General features: G+C 45.6%; 1 protein-coding gene across 1 annotated transcript in view; it reads left to right on the forward strand.

The window, feature by feature from the left end:
• The window catches only part of FRAS1 (Fraser extracellular matrix complex subunit 1), a 200,060-nt gene that overhangs the window by 114,348 nt on the left and 58,104 nt on the right, over positions 1-27,608 (forward strand). The window contains exons 30-39 of the mRNA XM_065405125.1: positions 387-524; positions 6,027-6,059; positions 6,862-6,993; positions 8,675-8,800; positions 9,714-9,961; positions 14,723-14,874; positions 17,011-17,173; positions 18,466-18,598; positions 20,628-20,818; positions 21,734-21,887. Coding sequence (XP_065261197.1) covers positions 387-524; positions 6,027-6,059; positions 6,862-6,993; positions 8,675-8,800; positions 9,714-9,961; positions 14,723-14,874; positions 17,011-17,173; positions 18,466-18,598; positions 20,628-20,818; positions 21,734-21,887 — 1,470 coding nt within the window. The remainder of the gene's footprint in view (positions 1-386; positions 525-6,026; positions 6,060-6,861; positions 6,994-8,674; positions 8,801-9,713; positions 9,962-14,722; positions 14,875-17,010; positions 17,174-18,465; positions 18,599-20,627; positions 20,819-21,733; positions 21,888-27,608) is intronic.

The following is a 27,608-nucleotide window of genomic DNA, read 5'->3' on the forward strand; positions in this document are numbered from 1 at the left end:
TCTCAACCGGATTCCTTCAGTTAGCAGAGGAGTGAGCAGTGCCCAGCCAGCTTTCTGTAATGTCAGTGTCTGGAATACATTGCACACTGCACCCAATGATTTTGCTCTTTTCACCTCTCCATCCGTAAGCATCTGCAGCGCTTACTCAATTAGAAATCTGTGTTTAATTCCCAGTGTCCTCTGTTAGGTCCAAAGAGCTGTACTGTGTGCGAATGCAGCCAAATGGGCTGTGGCCGGGTGGCCCATTCTGGAGAATGTGAGCAGAGATAACATTGAAGACATAAATAGCACTACAGGGGGGGAAGGGACAGTGGCTGAGCCTTGATTGTTTAGTGTTAAAAATGAAATGGATGCCTCTTGTTAACGTGAGCTCTCTGTCTCTCTAGGAATCGTGGAGCACAGAGACAGGCCCCTCTCCCCAGTCAAGTATTTCACGCAAGCGGATATAAACCATGGCAAGATTGCTTACCGTCCACCCACTGCAGCTCCACACGTCAGAGAGATTATGGCATTCTCTTTTGCTGGTAAGAAATACAGGCACTTCACTAGCTCTGTGTCAAGAATGTGGCAATATCTCCACTAGTTCCCATGACAGACCTGGGTGTGCCTCTTTCCCCTCTAAAAACCTAGCATGTTCTCTCTGTTATGGGCCAAACTCACTTCCATTAAACAATGAAGATGTAGTCAATGCGAGTTTTGCCATGGACTTCAACAGGAGCAGGATTAGGACTTGAATTACTGTGAACTCTTTACAGTAGAAATGCTGAATTGTGAAACTGAGATTGTTCAGAATGCTACGGGTGTCATGGAAAATGATGCCACAACTTTCTGCACTTTGGGCTAGATCCTGGCTCCGTGAGTATCAATAGGAGCTTTTGGCATTGACATCAATAGTTCCAGGATTCCACCTTTTATTTTTTGTCACTCATGACAGAAATCTCTAATTATGGGACAGTATTGCAAAATGCTCAATGCATTATGGGAGTTTCACGACTGCCTTTGAAGCATCTGGCATTGACCCACTCTCGGAGATTGGATACACTGCTCTACAGCCAAAATGCTTCTGAAATAAATGTAGTCAAACTTTACTAATTCTGGGTCACTGAGAACGAAAATGATGCTTAAAATTGTTGATTGGCTCTAGTTTTCAAGATATGCTATTGGGTCAGTATATACGACCCTTGACTTGGGAATGGCGGAGGATAAGTGAGTTATAAAGGGAAGGGATCTCAATTTAAACCAGAAATGACTAAAATACATCTTTGACTGGATCTATGAATAAATCTATGACTGGGTTTGGACAGTACTTGCTTTTTAGGCAAAACAATGAATGATGCAATCTGAAGCTGGTATTGCGTCATACATGATATGAATTGCATCATGTTATTCCTAGAAGTCATGGATGATGCAATCCTAACGAAGCTTACATCACTCTGCTGAACAAATTGCCCTATATCAGCTCTAGAAATCATACAGTGTCGTGCTCTCTTCTTTGTCAGTGTTTGATTTTGCAAAGGGACACATTTCTGTTTAGCCAAAGTGAGCAGAGATGCCTCGTACTTGTGTGAACAGTGCAGATAACTTCTGCTATGTTTGTGGTGAAGTGACTTTTGCATCACAAAAGCGCAGTATAACCACTATGGTTAAGAAAGCCTATCACCTTTATTTTGGCTGCAAAATTGGAGATCAGGACAAGAGGTGGGCCCCACACATGTGCTGCAACACTTGTGCAACAAATCTTCGCCAGTGGTTGAACAGGAAAAGGAAATCTATGCCTTTTGCAGTGCCAATGATTTGGAGAGAGCCAACAGATCATACCAGCAATTGTTACTTCTGCATGGTGCCTCCAGTTGGGAAAGGTGTGTCAAAGAAGAAAAAGGGGACTGTGCATTATCCAAACATTCCATCGGCTATACGCCCAGTACCCCACGGAGAAGGACTGCCGGTTCCTGATGCACCAGAATCATTCTCACTTGAGTCAGACGAGGAAGAGGAAGAGGATGAAACTTCTGGTCCTGAACCATCAATGTCACAGGACCCACATTTTCTCCCATCCTCCTCCTCTGAACCACACCTCATAACACAAGGTGAACTGAATGACCTTGTCAGGGATTTGGAACTACCCAAGAGTAAGGCAGAGCTGTTGGGCTCCAGACTACAGCAGTGGAATCTCCTGGCAGGTGATGTTAGGGTTTCCATGTTCCGTGACCGTCAAAAGGATCTTGTCCCATTCTTCTTCATGGAAGGTGATCTTGTAGTCTGCAACAACATCGATGGTGTGATGGCAGCCCTCAACAGCGTTCACGATCCAGATGAGTGGAGACTGTTCATTGATTCATCGAAGACGAGTCTTAAAGCTGTTTTACTACATAGTGGCAATGTTTTGCCATCAATTCCAGTTGGTCATGCAGTCCATATGAAGGAAACCTATGACAACATGAAACAACTTTTGAGGTGCATAAACTATGACCAACATCAGTGGCAGCTTTGTGGCGATTTGAAGGTTGTTGCTCTCTTGCTTGGTCTGCAGACTGGATACACAAAGTACTGCTGTTTTCTCTGCGAATGGGATAGTCGTGCAAGAGATTCCCACTACATCAAGAAAGATTGGCCACTCCGACAGTCATTGGAGCCTGGGAGGAAAAGTGTTCAGCATCCACCACTTGTTGAATCAAGGAAGATTTTGTTACCACCCTTACACATCAAGCTGGGTCTGATGAAGAACTTTGTCTAGGCCATTGACAAAACACAAGCAGCTTTCAAGTACCTCCGTGGAAAATTTCCAAGGTTAAGTGAAGCTAAGATAAAGGAAGGTGTCTTTGTTGGTCCTCAGATTCGTGAACTTCTTCGAGATGATGCATTTGACCATGCACTGCGTGGCAAGGAAAAGACGGCATGGAAAGCCTTCCAGTTAGTGGCAATAAATTTTCTCGGAAACAACAAGGCAGACAACTACAGGTTGTTGGTGGAAAACCTCCTCAAGGCATACAAAAGCCTTGGTTGCAACATGTCACTAAAGATACATTTTTTGCACTCTCATCTAGATTTTTTTCCACCAAACTGCGGAGCAGTGAGCGACGAGCACGGCGAGCGATTTCACCAGGACATTGCAACAATGGAGAAACGCTATCAGGGCAAATGGAGCCCATCAATGCTTGCAGACTATTGCTGGACAGTGACAAGAGATGCTCCATTTAATGAATACAAGAGACATGCCAAGAAGCGCCAAGTAGACACTGAATAGGACTAAACTATGTACATAATAGTTTTTTGCCTTTTGTTTCATAATAAATTTTATTTATATAACCCTTTTGCTGATTTTTAAAGTGTTACATAAACAGGACAGGTGAAATATTATCATGTAAAGCAACCATAAACACATGAAAAGACCTAGGTTTACAATTTATGATTAAAACTCTACTATCTACACAATATACATAGACATAAAATGTAAAAACTTAAATATCTTAGAAACAGTAGCCAATCAGTTGTTTTAATTGTCATATTTGAATTCAGCACATCAAAATACATAATAAATATCTCTGAAGCAGACGACTTCTCAAAAATTGTAGACCAGTGATATTGGAGTAGATGGATGGATGGTAACTGTTACTTTCCTATATTTTGGATCTTTGCCCCATATTGTGTCCTAGTTTGGGTATGGCAAGTTGAGAAGTGTGGGATCATGTTACATGCATAATTCTGTAGGCCTTATGCCAATACGGTATGCAGCCAAGTTCTTTCAGCTGAGACAAATCCTTATGTTAAATACCATTCTTCAAAGTGTATTACGTACATTTAAAAAGAATGTAGGGCCATGTTGTCCACTTGGCATCAAGAGGAGCTCTGGATGTGGAATGAGAGTAGGATGAACCATTTAAAATGTTCTTCAACCCCTCAAGTTGTGTTATGGACTGATCGTTTTCTAATCCTGTAACTCCACACAAAAGAGTTCCTCATAATGTGGAGATAAACCAATGGAAAGGGGGGGCTTTCTTTGCATCCTGGCCTGGGGCTGTCTTCCAAAACTGTGTTAACCTAAATGGGTGTAGTGAAAACAAAAGCCAACAATGCACAGGCATGCAGTACAGAGTCTGTTGGGCCAAAGCAAGTTCCTTCTTCCTCAAGAAATCATTGCATTCTTTCTGACGTTCAGTGTCTGTTGGGATGTTCTGTTTTTGTAGTGGAATAAGAAGAGAAATAAAGCATGTGATATTTAGAAACGTGTTTTAATTTGACATGGATAGATTCGGGTTGGCCCTTGTATGGGTGTGGGGCAGAGGATGAGGGAGACCCCCGTTCCCCTGCTTCAGCACCCAGTGCAAGAGCCATTCACAGTTGCAGTCTCTGTGCTCTCTCTTCGCACACTGCCCCAGACAGAGGCAGTCAAGCCGTGGCCCATCCCTTCCCTTCATACCAAGATGTTGCCTCCCTAGTCGCACACTGGGAAGTTCAGGAGCAGAGTAAGCCTCCCTCATGCACAGTCCCTCCACGGGCACCAGGGAGGACAAGGCAACGCTCTGTATTTCCCCTGCTTAGAGCAGTGCCCGTCTAGCACAATCTAGCCCTGAGTGTTTTAGTTGATATTTTTTTTAATGTTCTATCATAGAGGTGTATGGAGCCTCACAGGGTACAGTAGCTCTGTTTGTATCGGAGTGGTTAATTCACTGGTTGTTACATATAGAACTAATTACAGTAGAACTTCAGAATTATGAATACATTGGGAATGGAGGCTGTTCGGAACTCTGAAATGTTCGGCGCTGAACAAAACATTGTGGTGGTTCTTTCAAAAGTTTACAACTGAACATTGACTTCATACAGGTTTGAAACTTTACTATACAGAAGAAAAATGCTGCTTTCCTTTTATTTTTTTAGTAGTTTACTTTTAACACAACCCTGTACTATATTTGCTTTTTCTTTTTTTTTTTTTTTGTCTCTGCTGCTGCCTGATTGTGTACTTCCGGTTCCAAATGAGGTGTGCGGTTGAGTTTGTAACTCTGGTGTTCGTAACTGTTCTACTGTAGCTTTTCTTCATGGTCTGTATGTGCTGAGCTACTTTCTGTTGTAAATAGAGGTGTAGAAATTGACTCAGTAACAAGTGAGCAACTCTGTATTTACTGATGCTGGGTGGCGGTGCTCTGTAATGTTCTGAATACTGGATCCTCATTCTGGAAAGACAGCAGAAGATGAGTAACTCACAGGAGGGCTGATGCAAGTACAGGCAGGTAAACCCCGCCCCGCCTTCTAACAATGTGCAAATCAAGTTTATTAGAGTAGCATCACTCTGTCTGCAGTGAACTCGACTCTGTCAGTGAAATATGATGGTGATATTAGCACTCCCTGATTTGCAGAGCTGTGTGTGCTGAGGAAATGAAACCTAGAAGCAATTATTAGTAAATCACCAGGCCTGCCAGGGTATACAAACACCAATTTATGCAAATCCCTTTTGTAATGTTGCCTGCCTTGTAGCATTGAATAGCAGAACATTTATCTGTTAATTGTATTAAATTCCAAGTTCTTAACAATTACAAAGCATAGTACAAACAGTTAATGTTTACAATAGCCCTGGAAGTAGGGAAGTATTAGCATTCCCATTTTACAGATAGGGAATCTGAGACCGAGGGGAGCTAACAGCTACACTTTCAAAAGTTACCACTGATTTCGATTACCCATCTTGGGACGTCTTGTACCTATTGCTTCAGAAGAGCTGAGTTCAGTTCAGTTGGACTTGTCAGTGCTCAGCATTTCCAGAAACCAGGCCCAAATTAAACAACCACTAATGGGGGTGTCTAAACTCGGTGGCTTTTCCGAGGCCGCACAGCAGGCGAGTGGCAATGCTGGAATTAAAACTCAGGAGTTCCTGACTGTAACACCCAGGATTGAAGCATATGTAATAAGCTGCCTCCATAAAATGTCAGGAAAGATACTCAAGTTTTTGTTGAAAACAAAATGGATTTAAATCCATGTGACCCTGTTTTTTCCTGTGCTAGTAATAAAAGTGCTCTACTTTGTTTTTCCCCCTGCAGGTCTCCCGGAGTCAGTGAACTTCAGTTTCACAGGTATATAAATCACTATTCTTTCACTGGCATAAGGGTCGTGGTACTTTTTCCTTCCTGTTAATGTCCTTTGCTTTACCTCTCCCTGCCTGCCCCCCGCCCGCCCGGCTCCTATTTCAGGGACTTCTGAGTGTTGAGTAAAAGTCTGTGAAAGTAAAAGTGCACCTGAAATACTTGATGGCTGTTTTCACAAATTGTGGATTAATATGCATGGAAGACAATGACTCTTTGGTAGGAGACAGGAGTTGGTTTTCTTAATAGCAGATACACCTCTTTTCTAACCATTAATTCAAACCCTGCAGGTCTTATTCAGTCAAAAATCCCATTGACATGAGTGAGGACAGCAAAGTTTGACTCAATGATTGTTAAATGTAGTATGGAAACATTTCAGATAACTGAAGTATGTAATAACTTGTTACCTTGTTTAAGCCTTTTCATTGTGCTGCCTAGCATCCCTTATTCTGGATAACCCATTTGTGTTCTGGCTCCAGACTGCAGCCTGTAAAAGAGAGAGGCGTACACATGTGCGTACGCACACACGGAGTCAGCACTGCTCTTCTAGTACGTTAGTACTGCCAGGGACGGATTAGGGATAAAGGAAGACACTGTTTTTTCAGAATTTCTCAATTATGTAGTCTTGTGTCTGGATAGTGAAGGTAATTAGAGGGGGATGGGGCAAGAAACTACTGTGGCATGACGGTCAGTGGTGAAAAGCAGACCGCCTGGAATGTGTTTTTAGGTGCGTTTCAACATGTGTCATTTGAAACAAGCCAGTTAATGCAGATGTGTTTACATTTGGTTGTAGTGTCTGATGGAGAACATACCACCCCTGAGCTGATGTTTACCATTCACTTGCTCTCGACTAATGAGCAGCCTCCGGTGTTCCAGATCACAGCTCCATTTCTGGAGGTCAGCCAGGGTGGCAAGGCTACGATTGGTAAGGAGCCAGGAGGGCGTGTAGCAAAGGCACGATTCTGAACTAGCACGACTGACGGGATTACTCTGAGAAAGTGCTGAACAGGCTGGGTTCGTCGCCATGAGCCCAGCATGCAGCTGGTTCGAATTCTGGTGTGGGCTCATCTTTTTTGCTAGGGGCTAGATCAGGGGTGGGCAAACTTTTTGGCCTGAGGGCCTCATTGGGTTTCGTAAATTGTATGGAGGGCCAGTCAGGGGAGGGGGCCTGGCCCCCACCTCCTATCTGCGCCTCCCCCCGGGACTCCTGCCCCATCCAACCCCCCGTTCCCTGACGGCCCTCCCGGGACTTCTGCCCCATCCACACACCCCCCGCTCCCTGTCCCCTGACCGCCCCCGGACCCCGCCGCCCCATCCAACCCCTCCTCTCATTCCTGACGGCCCCCTCGGGACTCCTGCCCCATCCAACCACCCCTTCTCCCTGTCCCCTGATTGCCCCCGGAACCCCTGCCCCTGACTGACTGCCCCCCGCCGCCCCATCCAACCCCCCCTTTCCTGACTGCCCACCCGGAACCCCTGCCCCCATTCAACCCCCTGTTCCCCCCCCCGACTGTCCTGACCACCACCCCGAACTCCCCTGCCCTCTATCCAACCCCCCTGCTCCGTGCCCCCTTACCACGCTGCCTGGAGCACCGGTGGTTGGCGGTGCTGGAGCCGCGCTGCCCGGCTGGAGCCAGCCATGCCGCCACTGCCGCCACCACGCAGCACAGAGACCAGGTCAGGCCGCGGCTCTGCAGCTGCGCTGCCCCAGGAGCTCACAGCCCCGCCGCCCAGAGCATTGCGCTGGCGGCGGGGTGAGCTGAGGCTACGGGGGAGGGGGCCTCCCAGCCAGAAGCTCGGGGGCCGGGCAGGAGGGTCCCGCGGGCCGTAGTTTGCCCACCTCTGGGCTAGATTGTGGCACTTAGCCCACAACCTGCTTTGGCGGCAGTGCTGAGCCCAACACCTCCATTCCAAGAGCTCAACAGGCACAAACTGCTGCACCTCTTGGAAGGGTCCGGCATGTACCCCTTCCCCATGGCTTCGTCTGTTCCCCACCCTCCCCCCCTTTCGGCTGAGCTGCAGGGCTGCATTCTGACCTGCTCTGGTGGGCTGTGCAAGGCGGGAGGGCCCCCACTCTCCCCCTCACATTGTACTGCCACAGGGGCAGGGGGTGGACGCTGGCCCGGTATGAGCAATGTAGCACATAACACTGTCTGGTCTATGAGAACGTGATGCACAGCTCTATGTGCTAGGGTGAGGAAGCTTTGCATTTTTATAGACGGACTCACTGACCCACTCGCACTGCATCATGGGGCTGTCTGAACGCATGAACAACTGGATGCGGTCCCCTCCCACGTGGTTAGGAGTTGAAGGTCATGCTAGCTGTCACTTGTACGGCAGATTGGCAATAACGTCTCCGTTTGAACTCATGACCTCAGCATCACCAGGGACAAATTGTCTCCAGGCAGGCAGACCCACAGATATTTGTGTGGAGGAGAGCTCCAGAATTACATGAATTTTAAAATACAAACTCAATTAGAGCCCATTAATTTCTGTCATTTAATGCATGTGAAATTGCATATGCTCGACCTGCTGCTTATAAGGGAAGGTTCTCTGTACAGCAGATTACAGCTCCGACACTAGTGCTGTGTATTCCTCCAATGCAGGGATACAGCTGGCAGTAAGTGACACAGACTCGGCTCCTGAAGATCTCTTCTTTGAGCTGGTGGAACCTCCTCACCATGGTGTTCTGCTCAGGTATAACGCTGGGGGCCATGAGCACATGAAAGCAGGTGAGTTGAGCAGGAAGAAGAGGAATTCAAGTTTGGGGGAAGTCACCAAGTGCAATATATTTTCCCTATCTTTGTGTTTTTGTTAATTTCTAACAAGCGATTGAGCTAGGATCTGTTTGTCAATAATAAATTGCTGGTAATTGCCTGTCACGAGCTCTTCAGAGAGCCAACTGAGTATTAATTATTTTCAGAGCACTTGAATATGTTCACTAAAGCTGGGCAGGAAACAGTTTACCTGTCCCCCAGAAATTTTCCCATTCAGTATCTGGATGAAACTGAGACCTTTCAAAATTTGCCATGGAGAGAGAGAGAGACCCACCCCTGAGAAGCCAGTAGCCCAGTGGTTTGGGCATTCAGCTGGAAAGGGGGAGACTCAGCTTCAAGTCCCAGCTCTGTTGATCCAGGAGGCAGCATTGCCTAGTGGGTAGGGCGCTGAACTGGGACTCAGGAGATCTGGGTTCTATTGCTGGCTTAGCATCTGGCCTGCTGGTTGACCTTGGGCAAGTTGTTTTCCCATCTGTAAAATGGGGATAATGGGAAAGCCATGCAAAGAATAGATAGGGAGGGAGTAGCCCCGGTGTTGGAAGCCTTGGCAAGAGAGGTGGATTTTAGAAGGAGATGGAAGGAAAAGAAGAATGCTGCGCTGACAAGAAATGGGAAAGTTTGTTAGTGAAATATTACTCATTTTGTCACAGGTTTTTCTGTACTGCTGTGAAGGTCATGGCTTCTCCCTGCATACCTTCTAGTTCATTAATGAAACCCTCAGATAGAATCAGTGCTCACACAGCTGTAAGGGATGCATGTGCTTAGGTGATTTGCTTCTTCTGGGACTGAGACATTTGATCTGAACTTAAAGTATTAATTTCATGCAGCGGATAGAGTCATCACTGTTTTTATATTTTTTTTTGGGAAGGAGACACCTTCACGTATGAGGATGTCACCCGAAATGCTTTACAATATGTCCACGATGGCTCATCAGTAGCAGAGGACAGCATGGAAATCTCCGTAACTGACGGCGTTACCACTGCAACAACGGTGCTGAAAGTCAAAGTGTCCTTGATGGATAGCGATGGTCCCCGGCTGGCCCCTGGCTGCTCGTTGACTGTCATGGTGGCTAGTAAAAGCTCTGTGACTCTCTCCCGATCACACCTTGCTTACACTGTAAGCATGTGTCCATTCCTTGCTAAACCCAAAGCATTCAGCTAGCTTCCTTCCCCTCTTAAGACCACTGCACCTTCAGAATGTTGATACTTGTCAAATATGTCAACCTTTTACTATACCCTGACTACAGCTGCCAAAAAGGGGATAATGAGCTCTTTCATCCTATCAGATTTCTGAGGCTATGCATATTTGACTGAAGTAAAGGTGAACTGCAAAGCAAAAATGAAAATGGAGTTAATCCCATATTTATGCACCAAACACCCCCACTAACCAGGCCTGTGGGTTCGCTCAGCAATAATCTTTTTAAAACTTCTTTACCCTCCCTGATATTGACTGGCTCTTCCTAGTTTGCTAAAGAACGATCTGGAATTCTGTGACATCATGCTGTGATCCATTGCTTGCGTACGCCATGAGTTTTCCAGTATCGATGGTGTCACAGAAGTGTGGTGCTTTGCTAGACGCAGTGGATTTCGTAGCAATGGAATTAGCAGTAGATTTCATGGAAGAGACCTGTACACGAGCTTCACAATTTAAGGGACTATAAGCATTTTAATGGCCTATTTTCAGGGCTTATATAACTTAATTGTAAAAAAAAAAAAAAATGGCTTTGAGTAGAAATATGGGACATACCCATATAAAGGTGTCAGATCCAGAAAGCAATATTATTGCACCATTTCTCCAAAAAATCTCCGTGGTCTCTTTCAAGTTTTACAGATTTAAATAACATACAACAGTTCAAGCAGTGCTGTAACTGCGTTGGTCCCAGGATATCAGAGAGACAAAGTGGCCGAGGTAATATCTTTTATGGGACCGGCTTCTCTTGGTGAGACAGACAAGTGTTTGAGCTTACACAGAGTGAGATATTACCTCACCCACCTTGTACTGAAGTTCACTCATTTTATAAATAAATAAATAAAACAAAGCCAAGTAGTGATTTCCCCCCTCATGTATTAATATCTGTTGAGACAATATTATGTCCTATAAAAATCAGGAAATTATAAAAGTATATTGAACCAATAGACCATTGCAGCTTGAAAATTGTTCATCTGACAGATTAAAATGGTCCCTAGGGAGTCTTTCCTGCTTATTAACAGCATGTCTTGCTCTGCATTTTAAAGTACTAGCCCTTTGGATACTTAGTATAGGTTTGACTGAGCTCCTGGAATATATTCTTATTGTACCTAATAGTCCAGAAAGGCACCCAGGGTCAAATTCACTCCTGTCGAGATGACTACTACAAAGTCCACACACCACTTAAGTCGAAGTGCCTCAGGAGGCTAAGTCCTATTTTCATAAGTGATTTAGGGCCAGATATACTAAGGTATTTTAGCACTTAAAGAGGCAGATAGGTGCCTATGGCATTTACAAAAGCGCCTAAGCAGGGTAGCATCATTCCCGTGTGTAGTTGTTTCCACTGACTTAAATGGGAGCTAGGTACCTAAGCGGCAAAAAAACCCCACCTCAGGGCAGCGAGTCTCATAGCCCAGGTCAGCAGGCTCATGGAGCTCGTGCTGTGGGGCTAAGAAGAGCAGTGTAGACATTCCTGCTTGTGCTGCAGCCCCGCCTCTGAAAATACGTGAGGCTGGAGGATCTCGGAGCCCAGGCTGCAGCCCAAGTCGGAACAGTTACACTGCTATTTTCAGCCCCATAGCACAAGCCCCACATGACGTGGGCTCTCAGATGCGCCGCTGTGGGGTTGTTCTTTTGTTTTTCAGTTAGACATACTCTTTGGCACTTCTGTAAATCCAGCTAGGTGCCGATCGGCATTTTTTTAAGTGCCTACATTCCATTGAAAATCTGGCCTGTAGGCCCACACGAGCCTATTTTTAATTGACAGTCAATGGAACTTAGGTTCCGAAGCGCCTATGTCTCTTTTGAGAATAGACTTAGGCACTTTTGAAAATGTTACCTCCCATCTGTAGAGCTCTTTGAAGATGAAACGTGCTCAGTGTTATCCTGAGCGCTAGGAAGGCTGCAACGAGCATGGTTGGGGTGGGGTTTTTTGGAGTGTGTGTCGAGGAAAAACAGCAATGGGAACTATCACAGAGTTTTCATGGGGGAGGCAGAACAACTGTCCTGTGGTGGTTTCTGGACGAGAGAAAGCAACACCGGGAGCCGTCATACAACTTTTTGTGGAGAAGACAGTCGGGGGGAGGGGGGTGGCGGGTGTAGGAGTTTGACCAAGACAGGAGGCTGCAGTGCTGTAAATGGAGTCACTGGGAGTTTGTGGAGGATGCGGTTGTAGGAGTCCCATCCATATCTTATATAATGGTTTAAAGCTGACAACTTGTAAGTTAGGTTGGGGGAGTTATAATTTCCTCTTCAGGTTCTGATGAAGACACAGAATACTTGACCCTATGCTCCCCTGGTTTAAAATGCCACTAGCTCACTTCTACAGCTGAGTAATTGACTTGCCTGTTCTTTGTTCTGCAAATAACATACAAATACCTTAGAGAGACAAGGTGGGTGAGGTAATATCTGTTGATGAACGAAACACGCTTTCAAACTACACAGAGCTCTTCTTCAGGTCTGGGAAAGATACTCAAGCTTCACAGCTAAGTACAAGGTGCAATAGATTGTTTAGCATAAATAGTTGTTATCAGGGCATTTAGTGCACTGGATGAGATACACCATATGTTGTGATAGGCATGTCACATGCGACCTGACACACGACCCTTGGATCTTGAAAGGTGTGTTGTGAGGGGTGTTGCTCATTGTAGTAGTGGAGATATGTCTGCAGGTTTTGCATCTGTTGTTCTGGCAGGGTCTGGTGCTGTTTTGAGTTGGTGTGGCCTGGTCTGTAGGGAGCTTGCTTCTGATAATGAGCTTGGCGAGGTTGGAGGATTGTCTGAAGGCCAGAAGAAGGGGTTTGGGTTGTAACTGAGTGATGACTGCGTTGATTGTAATTGTTTGCTGTCTCTCATACGGGTGCCAGTGCGGGGTGGTAGGTGATAACTAGGGGTGTGCATTCAGAGGGTTTTTTTTCCCCATATTGAAGCAGGTTCTCTCAGTGTATTTGGTTGATCTGTTCCATGATGCAATCTATTTCTGTGGTAGTCTGTCCTTGTTTGGTGAAGGCAGTTTTAACTGTGTTAAGGTGTATATCCCGAACTTTCTCCTCAGAGCATATTCTGTGGTATCTGAGCGCCTGGCTGTAGATAACAGATTTCTTGATGTGTTTGGGTGGTTATTGGCGATAGGTGTGGTGAGCTGTGGGTTTCTTGTATATAGCTGTCTGTAGGGTTCCATTGTTGAAGCTGATTGTGGTGTCCAGGAGGTTGATGTCCTAGAGAGTACCCTGTCGTACTCTTAGAAATAACAGCCTTTTGTACCTTTGTATGACCCAGTATGACAGTATTGCCAACCCCAAACATTCAAAAATCATGACGTTGGCTTAAAAATCACAAGATTTTTAAAAAAATAATACATGGGGATTTTTTCCTTTGCTTTCTGGTTTCTAGGGTCATGTTTTCAGGCTTTTCTCTGCCACCATGAAGGCTAGAAACACTTTTACAAAATATGAAAGCAGATTCTCACATAATCATGTGACTGCAGGAGCTGAGGCTGTAAGAGAAACACCAGTGTGGCAAGAGTTGGCATCACTGGTGTGATTTCATGAACAATACGTAATTACAGAAACTGATGTCACTCAATGAGGTTTCCACAGAGTAGTTGCGGGATTTCACTTGTAGTTACCTGGTTACATCACCACGCAGTGCACTGAAAATTTTATGTTAAGATATTTTATCGGATTTGCATTGACTACACTGTTGGGAAATCATTTTTAAAAACGTCCAGGAAAAGAGATCAGAGTACAGACGCACTTTAATACGTTAAAAAGTATTGCAGGTGCCATCAGTTTAATAGCACTGTTTGTGGTGGAGGAAGGTGAAATGATCAAAAGGCGACATTAGGTGTCTGATTTTTGTGGGCACTCAAATCTTATGGAAAAATAAATCTTGCTCTCTGAATGTATGTAATGAAAGTCTATGGGTCAGAACCTGCTTTTCTGACTTCCATTGAAGTCAGTGGAATTACACTTGTGGGTAAGGGAAAGAGGCTTATTTATTTGTATGTTGAGGTTACGGTGACTTAAAACTTTGACACTGTGGTACATGATGTCACCTGAAACTTTTTAATAGAGATGCAGACGTAAATATAATATCATACAGTTGGATACACATAATATAGTTAAATGGGCCAATTGCAGCTCTTAAGTGTGCCAGGGTAAATCCAGAAATAATCCATTGATTTCAATAGAGTTTACTCCAGATTTACATTGGTCTAACTAAGAGCTGAATTTAGCCCAGTCTCTGGATATTCTCTCTGACAAATAGAAATTATATTTCAGTCCATCTTTTGTGGGGAGGAGGTAGCAACTGAGTATTATTGGGAAGGTAAATTCTACTTGGCGTTTAATGTGATTTGAAAATAAAATACGCTAGACTTATACCCGTGTGTGTGTGTGTGTGTGTGTGTGTGTGTGTGTGTGTGTGTGTGTGTGTGTGTGTGTGTGAGAGAGAGTGAGACACAGATAGATAGAACACTTCTCAATTATGAGAGAATGAAGGTACGTTTGTGCCCAATTCTCAGCAGGTATAAATCAGTACGGCTCCATTGAAATCAAAGGCGTTCCATCGATTTACATAAGCTGAGGATCTAGCCCAGTATCTATATATTTCACCACTTGACTTTTTTCTTTCATGTTCACCATAAAGAAACAAAAGCAAATACTGCTGTTTGGCTTGCTTTTCTTATTAGGATAATAATTCTGCTGACTCGAAAATAAGAATTCAGTTAATTTCTCTGCCCGTGTATGGCACCCTCATGCGGACAACATCTGGGCAGCATGGTGAAGAGCTTTCTGAGGTTTATAATTTCACCATGGAAGATATCAACAACCAGAGAATCAGGTAATAAACAGGTTTCAGAGTAGCAGCCGTGTTAGTCTGTATCCGCAAAAATAACAGGAGTACTTGTGGCACCTTAGAGACTAACAAATTTATTAGAGCATAAGCTTTCGTGCATCCGAAGAAGTGGGTTGTAGCCCACGAAAGCTTATGCTCTAATAAATTTGTTAGTCTCTAAGGTGCCACAAGTACTCCTGTTATTTTTGCAGGTAATAAACAGGTATTTTTCACCACACCGTATCTTCTTGGGCTCAAGAATTTCAGAGCACCATCTGCAGGGAACATATGTTATTAATGTTGGGATATACAGTATTTATAAATTATAGCAGAGATGATGTTTCATAACTACACTGTTGTATCTTGTGATAATAAAAATGGCTATGATTGTGTATACAAAATAGGGTATTTTTGCACTCTCACAGTGCTATTTAGCTTGAACGTCTTCAAAATCTCTCTCTGTATTTGTTGTTGTTTTGATTTTTTAGTTAGGCAATACCAAATATAATGATACAAAAGAAAAAATTCCTTTACTTGAAATAGTTCCAGTCATGGAACATTTGAAACCTAATTCATGCCTCTCCTGTACTTCACTGATATTATGTGAACAGTGGTATCCCCTGTGCTATAGCTCCAGCAGGAAGCAGTGTTTTCTGACTGTCTATGCTAAAAAAGTGATACAAGAAAAATGATTAGGGGGTATGGAACAGCTGCCATATGAGGAGAGATTAATAAGACTGGGACTTTTCAGCTTGGAAAAGAGATGACTAAGGGGGGATATGATACAGGGCTATAAAATCATGACTGCTGCGGAGAAAGTAAATAAGGAAGTGTTATTTACTCCTTCTCATAATACAAGAACTAGGGGTCACCAAATGAAATTAATAGGCAGCAGATTTAAAACAAACAAAAGGAAGTATTTTTTCATACCTTGCACAGTCAGCCTGTAGAACTCCTTGCCAGAGGATGTTGTGAAGGCCAAGACTATAAAAGGGTTCAAAAAAGAACTAGATAAGTTCATGGAGGATATGTCCATCAATGGCTATTAGCCAGGATGGGCAGGGATGGTGTCCCTAGCTTCTGTTTGCCAGAAGCTGGGAATGGATCACTTGATGATTACCTGTTCTGTTCATTCCATCTGGGCACCTGGCATTGGCCACTGTCGGAAGACAGGATACTGGGCTAGATGGACCTTTGGTCTGACCCAGTATGGCCGTTCTTATGTTAATAAACTGCACCACTGGTTTGTGGATTTCCCTTCCAGACAGGGTCAAAGCTGAATCTGTCATTGGCTCCTACACAGAAGGAGCCAATATTTGCTCTTGCTGCATGACACCAAACTAAGATCCATGCACCACTGTGTCCTTCCAACAATATATAAGTAGTTTCATACACAAGCACAGACTAGACTGAACAATTATGCACAGGGGAATGATACTATCAGAACATTTGTGTATTAACATCAGCAATGTGAAGGTTGAAGGTGATAACGCTTAAGCACATAAATAAGTCAGTGAAGAAAAATCATGATAGAAACAGAGTAGGATTTTCAGAAGCGCTCAACATTGGCCTAACTCTGCTTCTACTGAAGATGATGGGAGTTTGTTGACTTCAGTCAGAAGCAGAGGTAGGCCAATGCTGAGTTTTTTTGAAAATCACCCTCTACGTGTCTGCCAGGCAGGTGGACCGGAGACAAGTGTCCAGATTTAAAGGTTTAGAAGAAAAGAAAAATGAAACCATACTTCTTTCAGGAAGGGCAGGTTGGATCTGTTGGGACAATACTCTAATTGTACAATAACCTTCACCTTCCGTGTTCTTCCCTAACCACCCCAGTGTTGGGTCCTGCTTTCCCTGAGAGTCTTTCGGGTTTGCAGTGCGCTATGTGAGGAACTGTCTGAATGTTCTTTCACTATGGCTGACTAGCCAGTACGCTCAGACCAGCCTTGTCCTGGTCAATACCACTCGCCCAATGACATGGGAAAATATTAGTTCTTTCTGGATGGACGAGATAGAGGGGGAAAGGATTGACTCGTTATCTCCTTCAAACGAGGCATGTTCCTGCCCGTGCAGTTCTTAAACATAGGAAGTGAAATCCTTTCAGCAGGTTGTCTGTGTGACTCACTGATCTGATTCTTGATACAGATACTCAACTGAGTTTGAGACTGACAATCAGCCAGTCACAGATATTTTCCACTTCACTGTCTTTGATGCTGACAACAATCGGCTCGACAGCCAGATGTTTACCATCACTATCACATCTGTCCAGAACAAGCCTTCGATCATTGCTTTTGCTGACCTTATCACTGTGAGTAATTGCCCAGAATGCAGGAAGTTGTAGCAGGAGCACGCGTGACATAAACAACTGAACAGTCGTTTTCCTGGCTGCCCTGCAACCATGGTGAACTGGTGTCTAGTATAGATGCGAGAAAGCACTGTGTCACATATGCACTCTTGTATGTGTAAAGTGCTGTGAAACTATTTGGTGAAGTTAACAGTACCCCCATGTCCCAGAACTTCATCAAGTCATTTCCATTGTACACAATGGGCCAGATCCTCCACTGGTGTAAATTGGTGTATGCTGCTTTCCACTTTTTGGGGATCTGGCTCATTGTATCACCAGGTGACAACACAAAAGGCTAGGGATGGATGAACCTAAAAACATCTGGAAGTTTGGCTCAACATGCCACATTTCAGAATGCTTCTCTGAACCCTTAGACTTGAAATTAGACAAAGGTTTCTAATTAGACGAAGGTTTCTAACCATCCGAGGAGTGAAGTTCTGGAACAGCCTTCCAATGGGAGCAGTGGGGGCAAAAGACCTATCTGGCTTCAAGACTAAGCTTGATAAGTTTATGGAGGGGATGGTATGATGGGATAGCCTAATTTTGGCAATTAATTGGTATTTGACTATTAGCGGTAAATATGCCCAATGGCCTGTGATGGGATGTTAGATGGGGTGGGATCTGAGTTACAGAGAATTCTTTCCTGGGTGTCTGGCTGGTGAGTCTTGCCCACATGCTCAGGGTTTAGCTGATCGCCATATTTGGGGTCGGGAAGGAATTTTCCTCCAGGGCAGATTGGCAGAGGCCCTGCGGTTTTTTCGCCTTCCTCTGCAGCGTGGGGCATGGGTCACTTGCTGGAAGATTCTCTGCACCTTGAAGTCTTTAAACCATGATTTGAGGACTTCAGTGACACTGCAGGGTACACTCTGCTGCTCAGACCACTCCCATTGTACTGACACTAGCTCAGCGACATGCAGACTGCTGCTGGGGCAAGATAAGCTCTTACTCAACCTAACCCCAGCGTGACATTGGATTTTTATACTCATTGGTAGGGAGGGGCAGGAACTTGTATAAAACATACAGTGTCAGGGGAAGAATTGGGATTTACCCCCTGCATACTCCAGCAGTGACCTGTAGTAAGAATGAGCTAGAGAATTCATGCCGAAACAGGTAAAGGGATAAGTTTAAGACACTCATGTGATGAAATCCTCCTTGAACTGTTTATAAAGGCCATTCGGCAATGGTTATTGAACCTGTTTTTGTTTCTGAAGCACGTTTGTTCTTCTTCTTTTTACCTTGTTTTTTTTTTCCTTCAGGTTGATGAGGGAGGCAGGGTCCCGCTGTCAGTTCACCATCTCTTAGCCACTGACTACGATACAGCCAAAGACGACCTAATGGTTACAATAATTACGCTACCAATATATGGGTACATTGAAAACACAAGGACAGGTAAACTGTATCTACGCCTGTTTTTCGTTGTACTTGGTCAGGAAATGGGAACGCAGGAATTGCCAGACTGGATGAGGCATGGGGTAGCTCATGCGTCTGTCTCTGACAATGGTCAGCACCATCTGCTTCAGAGAAACCCTGCAGTCAGCAGTTGTGAGATAACCTGCCCCCAGGAAAAGTTTCCTTCTAACCCTCAAAAGTTAGAGGTTGTCCCAGCAAGGGGGTTTACATCCTTTACAGAGACCTTGTTTAATTTTTAATATTTACTATTGTAACTTGGGCGCTTCTTGTTATCCATAGAAATCCTTCCCTGACTCCAACTAATAAATGTTGCACTGCAGTTTTAAAACTAGCTAAGCTGCAAAGAAGCGTGGTTGCTATTATTTCTCTTACTTCGCTGCAAGACCTAAGGTTTAGCTTCGCATATTATCCATGGACATTCCTCCTGGAACTTGTGCTCCTAAATCACGTAGCTGCTCCTATTGGGAGTGGTTGGTCCCAGTATCCTTTGCCTATAATTTCCTTTTCCCCCTACGCTGTTTGTTCAGGGTGCTGGTTGGTTGCTCCCCTGTATCCTGGAGTGGCTGCACCAAAGAACCCAGTGGCTTGGCTCACAGACCCTGCAGGTCCCACAAGTTCTGCACGTAGCTCGGGTATCTGATGCCTCTGCAGCAGCCCTGGCTTCCCTCTGGCTCTGATCCGGCTCTTTGGCAGTGCAGTTACTTTGGAGCTGAGCTATCAGAGACTCCTCAGCCAGCACTTCCTGTTGGGATCCCCCTGCAGAGAAATGAATGAAATTTCTACCTGCATTAATCTTCCTTTGCTGCTTCCACCCCCTGCCTGGTGGGGGGGGGGGGGGGAATGCTGTAAAGTGGGAGATCTACATACGGAGAGCTCCCCTGGCCTGGGGACCCTAAAGATACGATCCAGCCTCAGCTTTTGCGCTGTCCGTGTGCAGGCAGATACATGAGAGCTTTGCCTTTGAGAGGACTGAGTAAAAAAAAATCTGAGGAACGACCTTTTTTTGTTTGTTTTGGTGTTAAACCTCTTTCCCAGCCTTTCCTATCGTTTCGGGCTTGCCTCGTCAGCATCCCTTCTGGACTGTGTTAATTTACAAGCCCATGTTACTGTTAGGGCACCGGTAAATCCCTGTCTTTTTTCATTGCTTCCGTCTCATCCGGGAGACCTTAATGGCGGAGATGTTTGTTTTCACCCTCTCCCTTATAGAAGCAGTCACTGGGGAAGGAAATTTGAAATCGATCAATGCTCCCAGGATTAGAACCAGGGAATGGAGGGGACGAGCTGTAAATCACTCAGCAGCTGTGATGTTTTTTCTCTTTCTAATAGATTAGGTTGTAGAGGACTCAGAGTATAGACATGAGCGAAGCTCTCAGGATAATTGTAGCCACCAGGGCAAATTAGGCACTCTCCAAACACAGCTACATGCAGTACAGTGGGGTGTTGTTTGCCAGAAGATATCACACAGTTATCACAGTTATCTTGTATCCTAAGTACAGGGGGAAGAACTGTAGTTTCTAAGATACCTCTGTGTGGTACGTGATTGTAAATGTGTAGCGGTTTATAGCCACAATCGCAATTGTTCTCCCTCTGGGGCCTGCAGGCTGCTAAGCAATACATAGTCACTGCATCTTATGGAAGAGCAGGAATAAGTTAGTGTTTTAAAAAAGACTGAGCTTCTCCGATTAAACAGGCCTTTAATGGATGGCAGACAAACTGTTTTTGCCAGGGTGAGCTGGGCTGTTGGTTCTGCTGGGGAAAGATGGTGCATTAGTAACTGCTTCACCATTTAAGGCAAGCCTAATAAGAGGGGACTGAAGCCGGCCGCTGTATGTAAAACAACAGGATCTTTACATTTCATAGTGCCAAAGAAGCAGCTTTCTGGGCGGGTCACTAGACACATTAACAATCAATTGCAGGAACAGGAAAGCAGAACTTGGGATTGTTTTCTTACTCCCGTTGTTTTCTTAATGAAACGAGCCTCTTTTCACAGCTGGTGCTTTGTTTGCAGGTGGAACTTTTGGCCCTGGGGGCTCTGCAGGCTCAGATGCGTCGTTCTCCATTCACGACGTGCTGGAGAACAGTATTTACTACTTTCAGAGCGTCCATGAAAGCATCGAGCCGACTAATGACGTCTTCACATTTTACGTGAGCGATGGCTTCAGCCGGTCCGAAACTCACAGCGTCAACATCACCATCCAGGTACACGCTGTCTGAGGAATACGATGCGTGGTTAACAAAGCCCCACCCAACGATGTGGATGACTTTTAAAGTGTTATTGCCACAGCTGACCTAGCGCCAGATTGTGCCCCACTCTGAACACCCACGCAGGGGAGGGGCTGAGGGTCAGGTGCCCCCTTATGCCTCTCTGCTCACTGCCACCCCTCCCCATGCAGCAGGCAAGCAGTGGATAGCTTCACCCGCCAAAACACCAGCCACTGCAGCGAAGCTAGTGTGACCAGGGAAATCATATGAACCAGCTATAGAGCTGGCAGAGATGACACATGCACCTGGGGCTGGCATAGATAATAAGAATACCCAGCTTTTCCATATCACTTTTCAAATTCAGATCTTAAAGTAGTTTACAAAGGAGGATCAGTTTCGTTATCCCCATTTTACATAGGTGGAAACTGAGGCACAGAGAGGGGAAGTGACTTGCCCATGGTCACCCAGCAGGCCCGTGGCAGAACTGGCAATAGAACCCAGCTCTCCTGACTCGCATCCTGGTGCTCTGTCCACTAGGCTACACAGTCTCCCTTCGATAGGCTCTCCCATGGAGCAAGGGGGAATCGGGGGATCAGAGTGTGACCGCATAACAATCCTGCTGGGGCAACACAACTATGCACCAATTCCCCTTTCTCAGGGCATGTGGCAAAGGCATTTATTGGTCCCCCTCCATCTCGGGATAGGCAGGACGCTGACCAACATGCAGGAGACGTTTACAACACTACAGTTAAAAAAAAAACCACCCTCTTAAAACGGTGAACGGTAAAACAAGTCAAGGGTGTGTATTTTTATCTCAGAGCAATTTCCTCTTTACTTTCTTTCATGGTGAGTTTGCTCTTCTTGTGAGTGAGTTTTCTTCGGGGACAGCCTGCCTGTCTTTGTGTTTTGTAGCGGCGGAATGATGAGCCCCCGAAGATGACGCTGGTGCCTGTCAGAGTGCACGGCAGTGCGGGGGTGGTGATCAGCAATACCTCCCTAAGCCTGCAGGACTTGGACACTCCCGATGAGCAGTTGGTCTTTCTAGTTACCAAAAAGCCTGACCATGGTAAGACCGAGCATAGGTGGAATAGCTCTTGCTGTGAGAAAGGCCTGATTTGTTCATGTAAAATACCTATGGGCTGGCTAATCCAGGGGGGATTTAACTCTTCATGACAGGCCAGTTCCTGAGGGTTTTTAGAGGCCTGAGGTGGATGTTGTGCTGGAGGAGACACAGGGTCTATGGCAAGGGGTAGGAGGGCCTGGTTTGAGGCGGGAGGGCGGCAGTACCACCAAACCCATCTCTCTCAGGCTACTCTTTTCCATCAGCCTGCCCCCAGACATGGGTTTTACCCGCAGCAGGGGCCTGAGCTCAGTGGCAGTGGCCAGCGTGGAGTTCATCACCACAGCACACAAGCCTCTCTCCCTGCTTACTTTGCATTCTGACTAGAAAATGAATAATCGATTTATAAAGGGATCGGGGAACTCTGTTCCCCTCCTCCTGGCCTTGCAGCTCTGCCCGGCCATGCGAGAGGGGAGGTGTCACCTGACAAGGAGTGGGAGACACACGGCAGTACTGCCTCTGCATGGCGTGGGTCTGAAGGGAATCAGTGGAGCCTGCTGGCATCCTTTCTACAGGGGGCTTGCAGTAGGGGAGCACAGGGCTACTTCATCCACTGGGCTGAAGAAACCTCCATGGAGCAGCTGCTTTGCCAGTTTAGGAGAGGATGCCACCCATATTGCCCTCAGTCTGGGCCCAACTACACAGATTGGTACTCTGCTAAGGATCTGACCCTACGGGAGACATTCGAGGTAACCCAGGCCACCCCCGCCGTCCCACTACCCGGTCTTCCTGCCTCCTTTTGTTTGTTGAATTCAGGGGGCAGAACAACTTGACAACAGCTGTGGAATGTGGGGCGCACACAGCTACCCTGCTAAACTGTAGGACTTCTTGAACTTTGGAGCCAGCTTAACCGCTGCATCCCGCTGGAACGGGTCCCCTCAGCAGAGAGCGCATGTGATGCACAGGGTGCTGGGATATGTTTTCACTATGGAGAAAATTACCTGTCAAAGAATAATAAAACCCTATTATGCTTTGCTGGGGCATATGGGCTCCTTTTGATTTATATGCCAAAGCAAACACTCAAGCTGTAAGCCATTCCTCTTCATGTTCCTCTGATGCTGATTGAACTGATGTGTAGATCTGGATATGAAACCATGACATCATAGCTTGTAGCAGCCCGAAACCTGCTGTTCATTATTTACAACAACCTATTCTCGCAGTATTTTTTTTTTTTTACTAGGGGTTGGATTGTAGTTGTAGTTGCAATTGGTCCCCTATTCTCCACAGAGTATCCCACAGTTCAGTCTCCAGCACCTCAAAATGGGAAGGGGGGAGGTAGGATCAAGACCACACTTCCCCCCTGCCCTGGCCAGCTGAATCGGCTGGCCCTGGAGGGAAGCCTCTGCAGTACCTCTCTAATGGATGGTGTAGCAAGCGTGCTTCTCCTATGCCCAAGGTTACTCTGGCACCATCCCTCCTGGAATTCCAGCTGGGCCAGTGCAGATCCACTCTGTCCCTAATGGGCATAATCAGAGCTTTGTCACTTAGGGGGAGGGATAGCTCAGTGGTTTGAGCATTGGCCTGCTAAATCCAGGGTAGTGAGTTCAATCCTTGGGGGGGCCATTTAGGGATCTGGGGCAAAAATCTGTCTGGAGATTGGTCCTGCTTTGAGCAGGGGGTTGGACTAGATGACCTCCTGAGGTCCCTTCCAACCCTGATATTCTATGATTCTATGAAAACCTGAGAAAAATAGTCTAAGATTCTGTGAAACTTGCCCTGACCAGAAATGAATCCCAAGAGCCAGTCCTCAAAACTCTCTGTTGACATGGTTCTGCCAGTCATTGCGTGTATAAGACAGGCTGTCAAGCACAGTCGTCAGTAACTGTTCTTAAAGCATTTGTCCCATCCGCCCTGCTGGCATGCCCATGTTGTCTGAAGAACAATGTCTCTGGACACAGCAGGGCTCTGTATGTAGACAGGGCTTTAATGGTGCTGATCGCCTGATCCAGAATAATCACCAGCCTTCTCTTGGAATTGGTTTTTAAGTACTGATGAGAGTTTTAAAGACTCCCAGTTCATATATCTTTGTTTTTAAAAAGAGAAGAAGCTTTTAAAGGGTAGTGGCCGAGTTGAAAACTAGTGCTATTGTCTCCATTGCAAACTCTGGCTTTGTTGGGGGGGGGGGGGGAGAGGGTGTTTATGTAAAAAGACTAGATGGAAGTGGCATTGTGTTAATGATCCTTTCCCCCAGAAGTGTCACAGACTGATCTGACCAACGATGATCTATCACGTCCCCTGTGCAGACAGAAAACTCCATGAGTTTCAGCTTGAAGTGTTTCCTGCAACGGTTCCATTGGGGTTTGCCACCTCCCAGAATAGACAGGGAGCTTGGACCCTTCAAATCCAGATGGCCAGAGCTCAGTGGGGCAGCCTAGGGATCTCAGGCCATCTGCTGAGGACTGAAACACTTGTACGGGGACTTGGGACCACATTTTAAAATTCCCCTGGGAGTTAAGTATCAGAGGGGTAGCCGTGTTAGTCTGAATCTGTAAAAAGCAACAGAGGGTCCTGTGGCACCTTTAAGACTAACAGAAGTATTGGGAGCATAAGCTTTCGTGGGTAAGAACCTCACTTCTTCAGATGCAAGTAATGGAAATCTCCAGAGGCAGGTATAAATCAGTGTGGAGATAACGAGGTTAGTTCAATCAGGGAGGGTGAGGTGCTCTGCTAGCAGTAGAGGTGTGAACACCAAGGGAGGAGAAACTGCTTCTGTAGTTGGATAGCCATTCACAGTCTTTCTTTAATCCTGATCTGATGGTGTCAAATTTGCAAATGAACTGGAGCTCAGCAGTTTCTCTTTGGAGTCTGGTCCTGAAGTTTTTTTGCTGTAAGATGGCTACCTTAACATCTGCTATTGTGTGGCCAGGGAGGTTAAAGTGTTCTCCTACAGGTTTTTGTATATTGCCATTCCTGATATCTGACTTGTGTCCATTTATCCTCTTGCGTAGTGACTGTCCAGTTTGGCCAATGTACATAGCAGAGGGGCTTTGCTGGCACTTGATGGCATATATAACATTGGTGGACGTGCAGGTGAATGAGCCGGTGATGTTGTAGCTGATCTGGTTAGGTCCTGTGATAGTGCTGCTGGTGTAGATATGTGGGCAGAGTTGGCATCGAGGTTTGTTGCATGGGTTGGTTCCTGAGTTAGAGTTGTTATGGTGCGGTGCGTGGTTGCTGGTGAGAATATGCTTAAGGTTGGCGGGTTGTCTGTGGGCGAGGACTGGCCTGCCTCCCAAGGTCTGTGAAAGTGAGGGATCATTGTCCAGGATGGGTTGTAGATCACTGATGATGCGTTGGAGAGGTTTAAGCTGAGGGCTGTAGGTGATGGCCAGTGGAGTTCTGTTGGTTTCTTTTTGGGGCCTGTCTTGTAGCAGGAGGCTTCTGGGTACACGTCTGGCTCTGTTGATTTGTTCCTTTATTTCCTTGTGTGGGTATCGTAGTTTTGAGAATGCTTGGTGAAGATCTTGCAGGTGTTGGTCTCTGTCTGAGGGGTTGGAGCAGATGCGGTTGTACCTCAGTGCTTGGCTGTAGACGATGGATCGTGTGGTGTGTCCGGGGTGGAAGCTGGAGGCATGAAGGTAGGCGTAGCGGTCGGTGGGTTTTCGGTATAGGGTGGTGTTAACGTGGCCATCGCTTATTTGTACTGTGGTGTCCAGGAAGTGGACCTCCCGTGTAGATTGGTCCAGGCTGAGGTTGATGGTGGGGTGGAAGCTGTTGAAATCATGGTGGAATTCTTCCAGGGTCTCCTTCCCATGGGTCCAGATGATGAAGATGTCATCAATGTAGCGTAGGTAGAGAAGGGGTGTGAGTGGACGAGAGCTGAGGAAGCGTTGTTCCAGGTCAGCCATAAAGATGTTGGCATATTGTGGGGCCATGCGGGTGCCCATAGCGGTGCCACTGGTCTGGAGGTATATATTGTCACCAAATTTGAAATAATTGTGCGTGAGGATAAAGTCACAGAGCTCAGCAATAAGTTGTGCTTTGTCATCGTCAGGGATACTGTTCCTGACAGCTTGTATTCCATCTGTGTGTGGGATGTTTGTGTAGAGAGCCTCTACATCCATGGTGGCTAGGATGGTGTTTTCTGGGAGGTCACCAATGCATTGTAGTTTTCTCAGGAAATCTGTGGTGTCACGGAGATAGCTGGGAGTGCTGGTGGCGTAGGGTCTGAGTAGGGAGTCCACATATCCAGACAGTCCTTCAGTGAGAGTGCCAATGCCCGAGATGATGGGGCATCCAGGATTTCCAGGTTTGTGGATCTTGGGTAGTAGATAGAATAACCCCGGTCGGGGCTCTAAGGGTATGTTGATTTGTTCCTGTGTTAGTGTAGGGAGTGTCCTGAGTAGATGGTGCAGTTTCTTAGTGTATTCCTCAGTGGGATCTGAGGAAAGTGGCCTGTAGAATTTGGTATTGGAGAGTTGTCTGGAGGCCTCCTTCTGGTAGTCAGACCTGTTCATGATGACAACAGCACCTCCTTTATCAGCCTCTTTGATGATAATGTCAGGGTGGTTTCTGAGGCTGTGGATGGCATTGCGTTCTGCACGACTTAGGTTATGAGGCAAGCGATGTTGTTTTTCCACAATTTCTGCCTGTGCACGTCGGCGGAAGCATTCTATGTATAGGTCCAGACTGTCATTTCGACCCTCAGGAGGAGTCCATGTGGAGTTCTTCTTCCTGTGTTGTTGGTGGGAGGGTATCTGTGTATCAGTGCGCTGTTCAGTGTTATCTTGAAATAACAAGATGCCTGGGAGTTAGGCACCTAGGCGCTTTCGAGAATCCCAGTAAGTGCTTATAAGCATCTAAATACTTGTTAAAATCTGGCCCTCGGTGCTGCTGCTCTCACCACACCTATCCATTTAGCTCACTTCAACCAGCGTAACTCAAGAAGAATACAAGGGCTTACAGCATATACGCACCAATGCAAAGTAGTCACCTGAAGGGTATAAGTGAACAGTGCACAGCAAACACTGCTTCACACTTGAGAACAGGAAATCAAGAAATGCCAAATTCAACTGAAACTACAGCAGACATTTTAACTCACCATTACATCTAAGAGAGGAGAGGCAGAGGGTCTGAGCAGGCCAGCCGCTGGACAGAGTCAAATTCTATCCAGCTCTGGTAGTGATCAGAAAGCCACGAGCAATATCTTGAAGCTCTCTCAAACAAGCTATGGTTGTCAGGAAAGGACTCTGAGTGAATAATTGATCTTTCAGTGTGGCCAGCTAACTGAAACATAAAATGAAATAAATCAGTTAATTTCTCACAAAAACTGAATTTTTTTAATTTTTCTCAATGGAATGAAAAACCAAAACAATTTCATTCAGGTTGAACAAAACATTTCAAATGTCAATTTGGACATTTTTTGCCATAATTGATTTTGTCATTCTCAATGTTTTTGTTTTCATTTTTACCAGCCAAAACAATTCACCAAATTCGATCCAAATTTCCTAAATAATGTCTAAAAAAAAAATTTATATTTTGGGCAAATTTACTATTTGCCAAAAAATTTCTCCCAGCTCTAGTAAGGAATCAAAGGGCCAGAGACTCCAGCATCTTGCGCCTTCAGTAGTGATTTACAAAGCCTGTGCCAAGTGGGTGTGAAAAGGGAGTGGTGTCAAGGAGTGCACAAGTGGTAGGGCAGTAGAGAATCCAGCCCATAGTGTTTTT

Source organism: Emys orbicularis, chromosome 5 (assembly GCF_028017835.1).
Source record: "Emys orbicularis isolate rEmyOrb1 chromosome 5, rEmyOrb1.hap1, whole genome shotgun sequence".
Classification (NCBI taxonomy): domain Eukaryota; kingdom Metazoa; phylum Chordata; order Testudines; family Emydidae; genus Emys; species Emys orbicularis.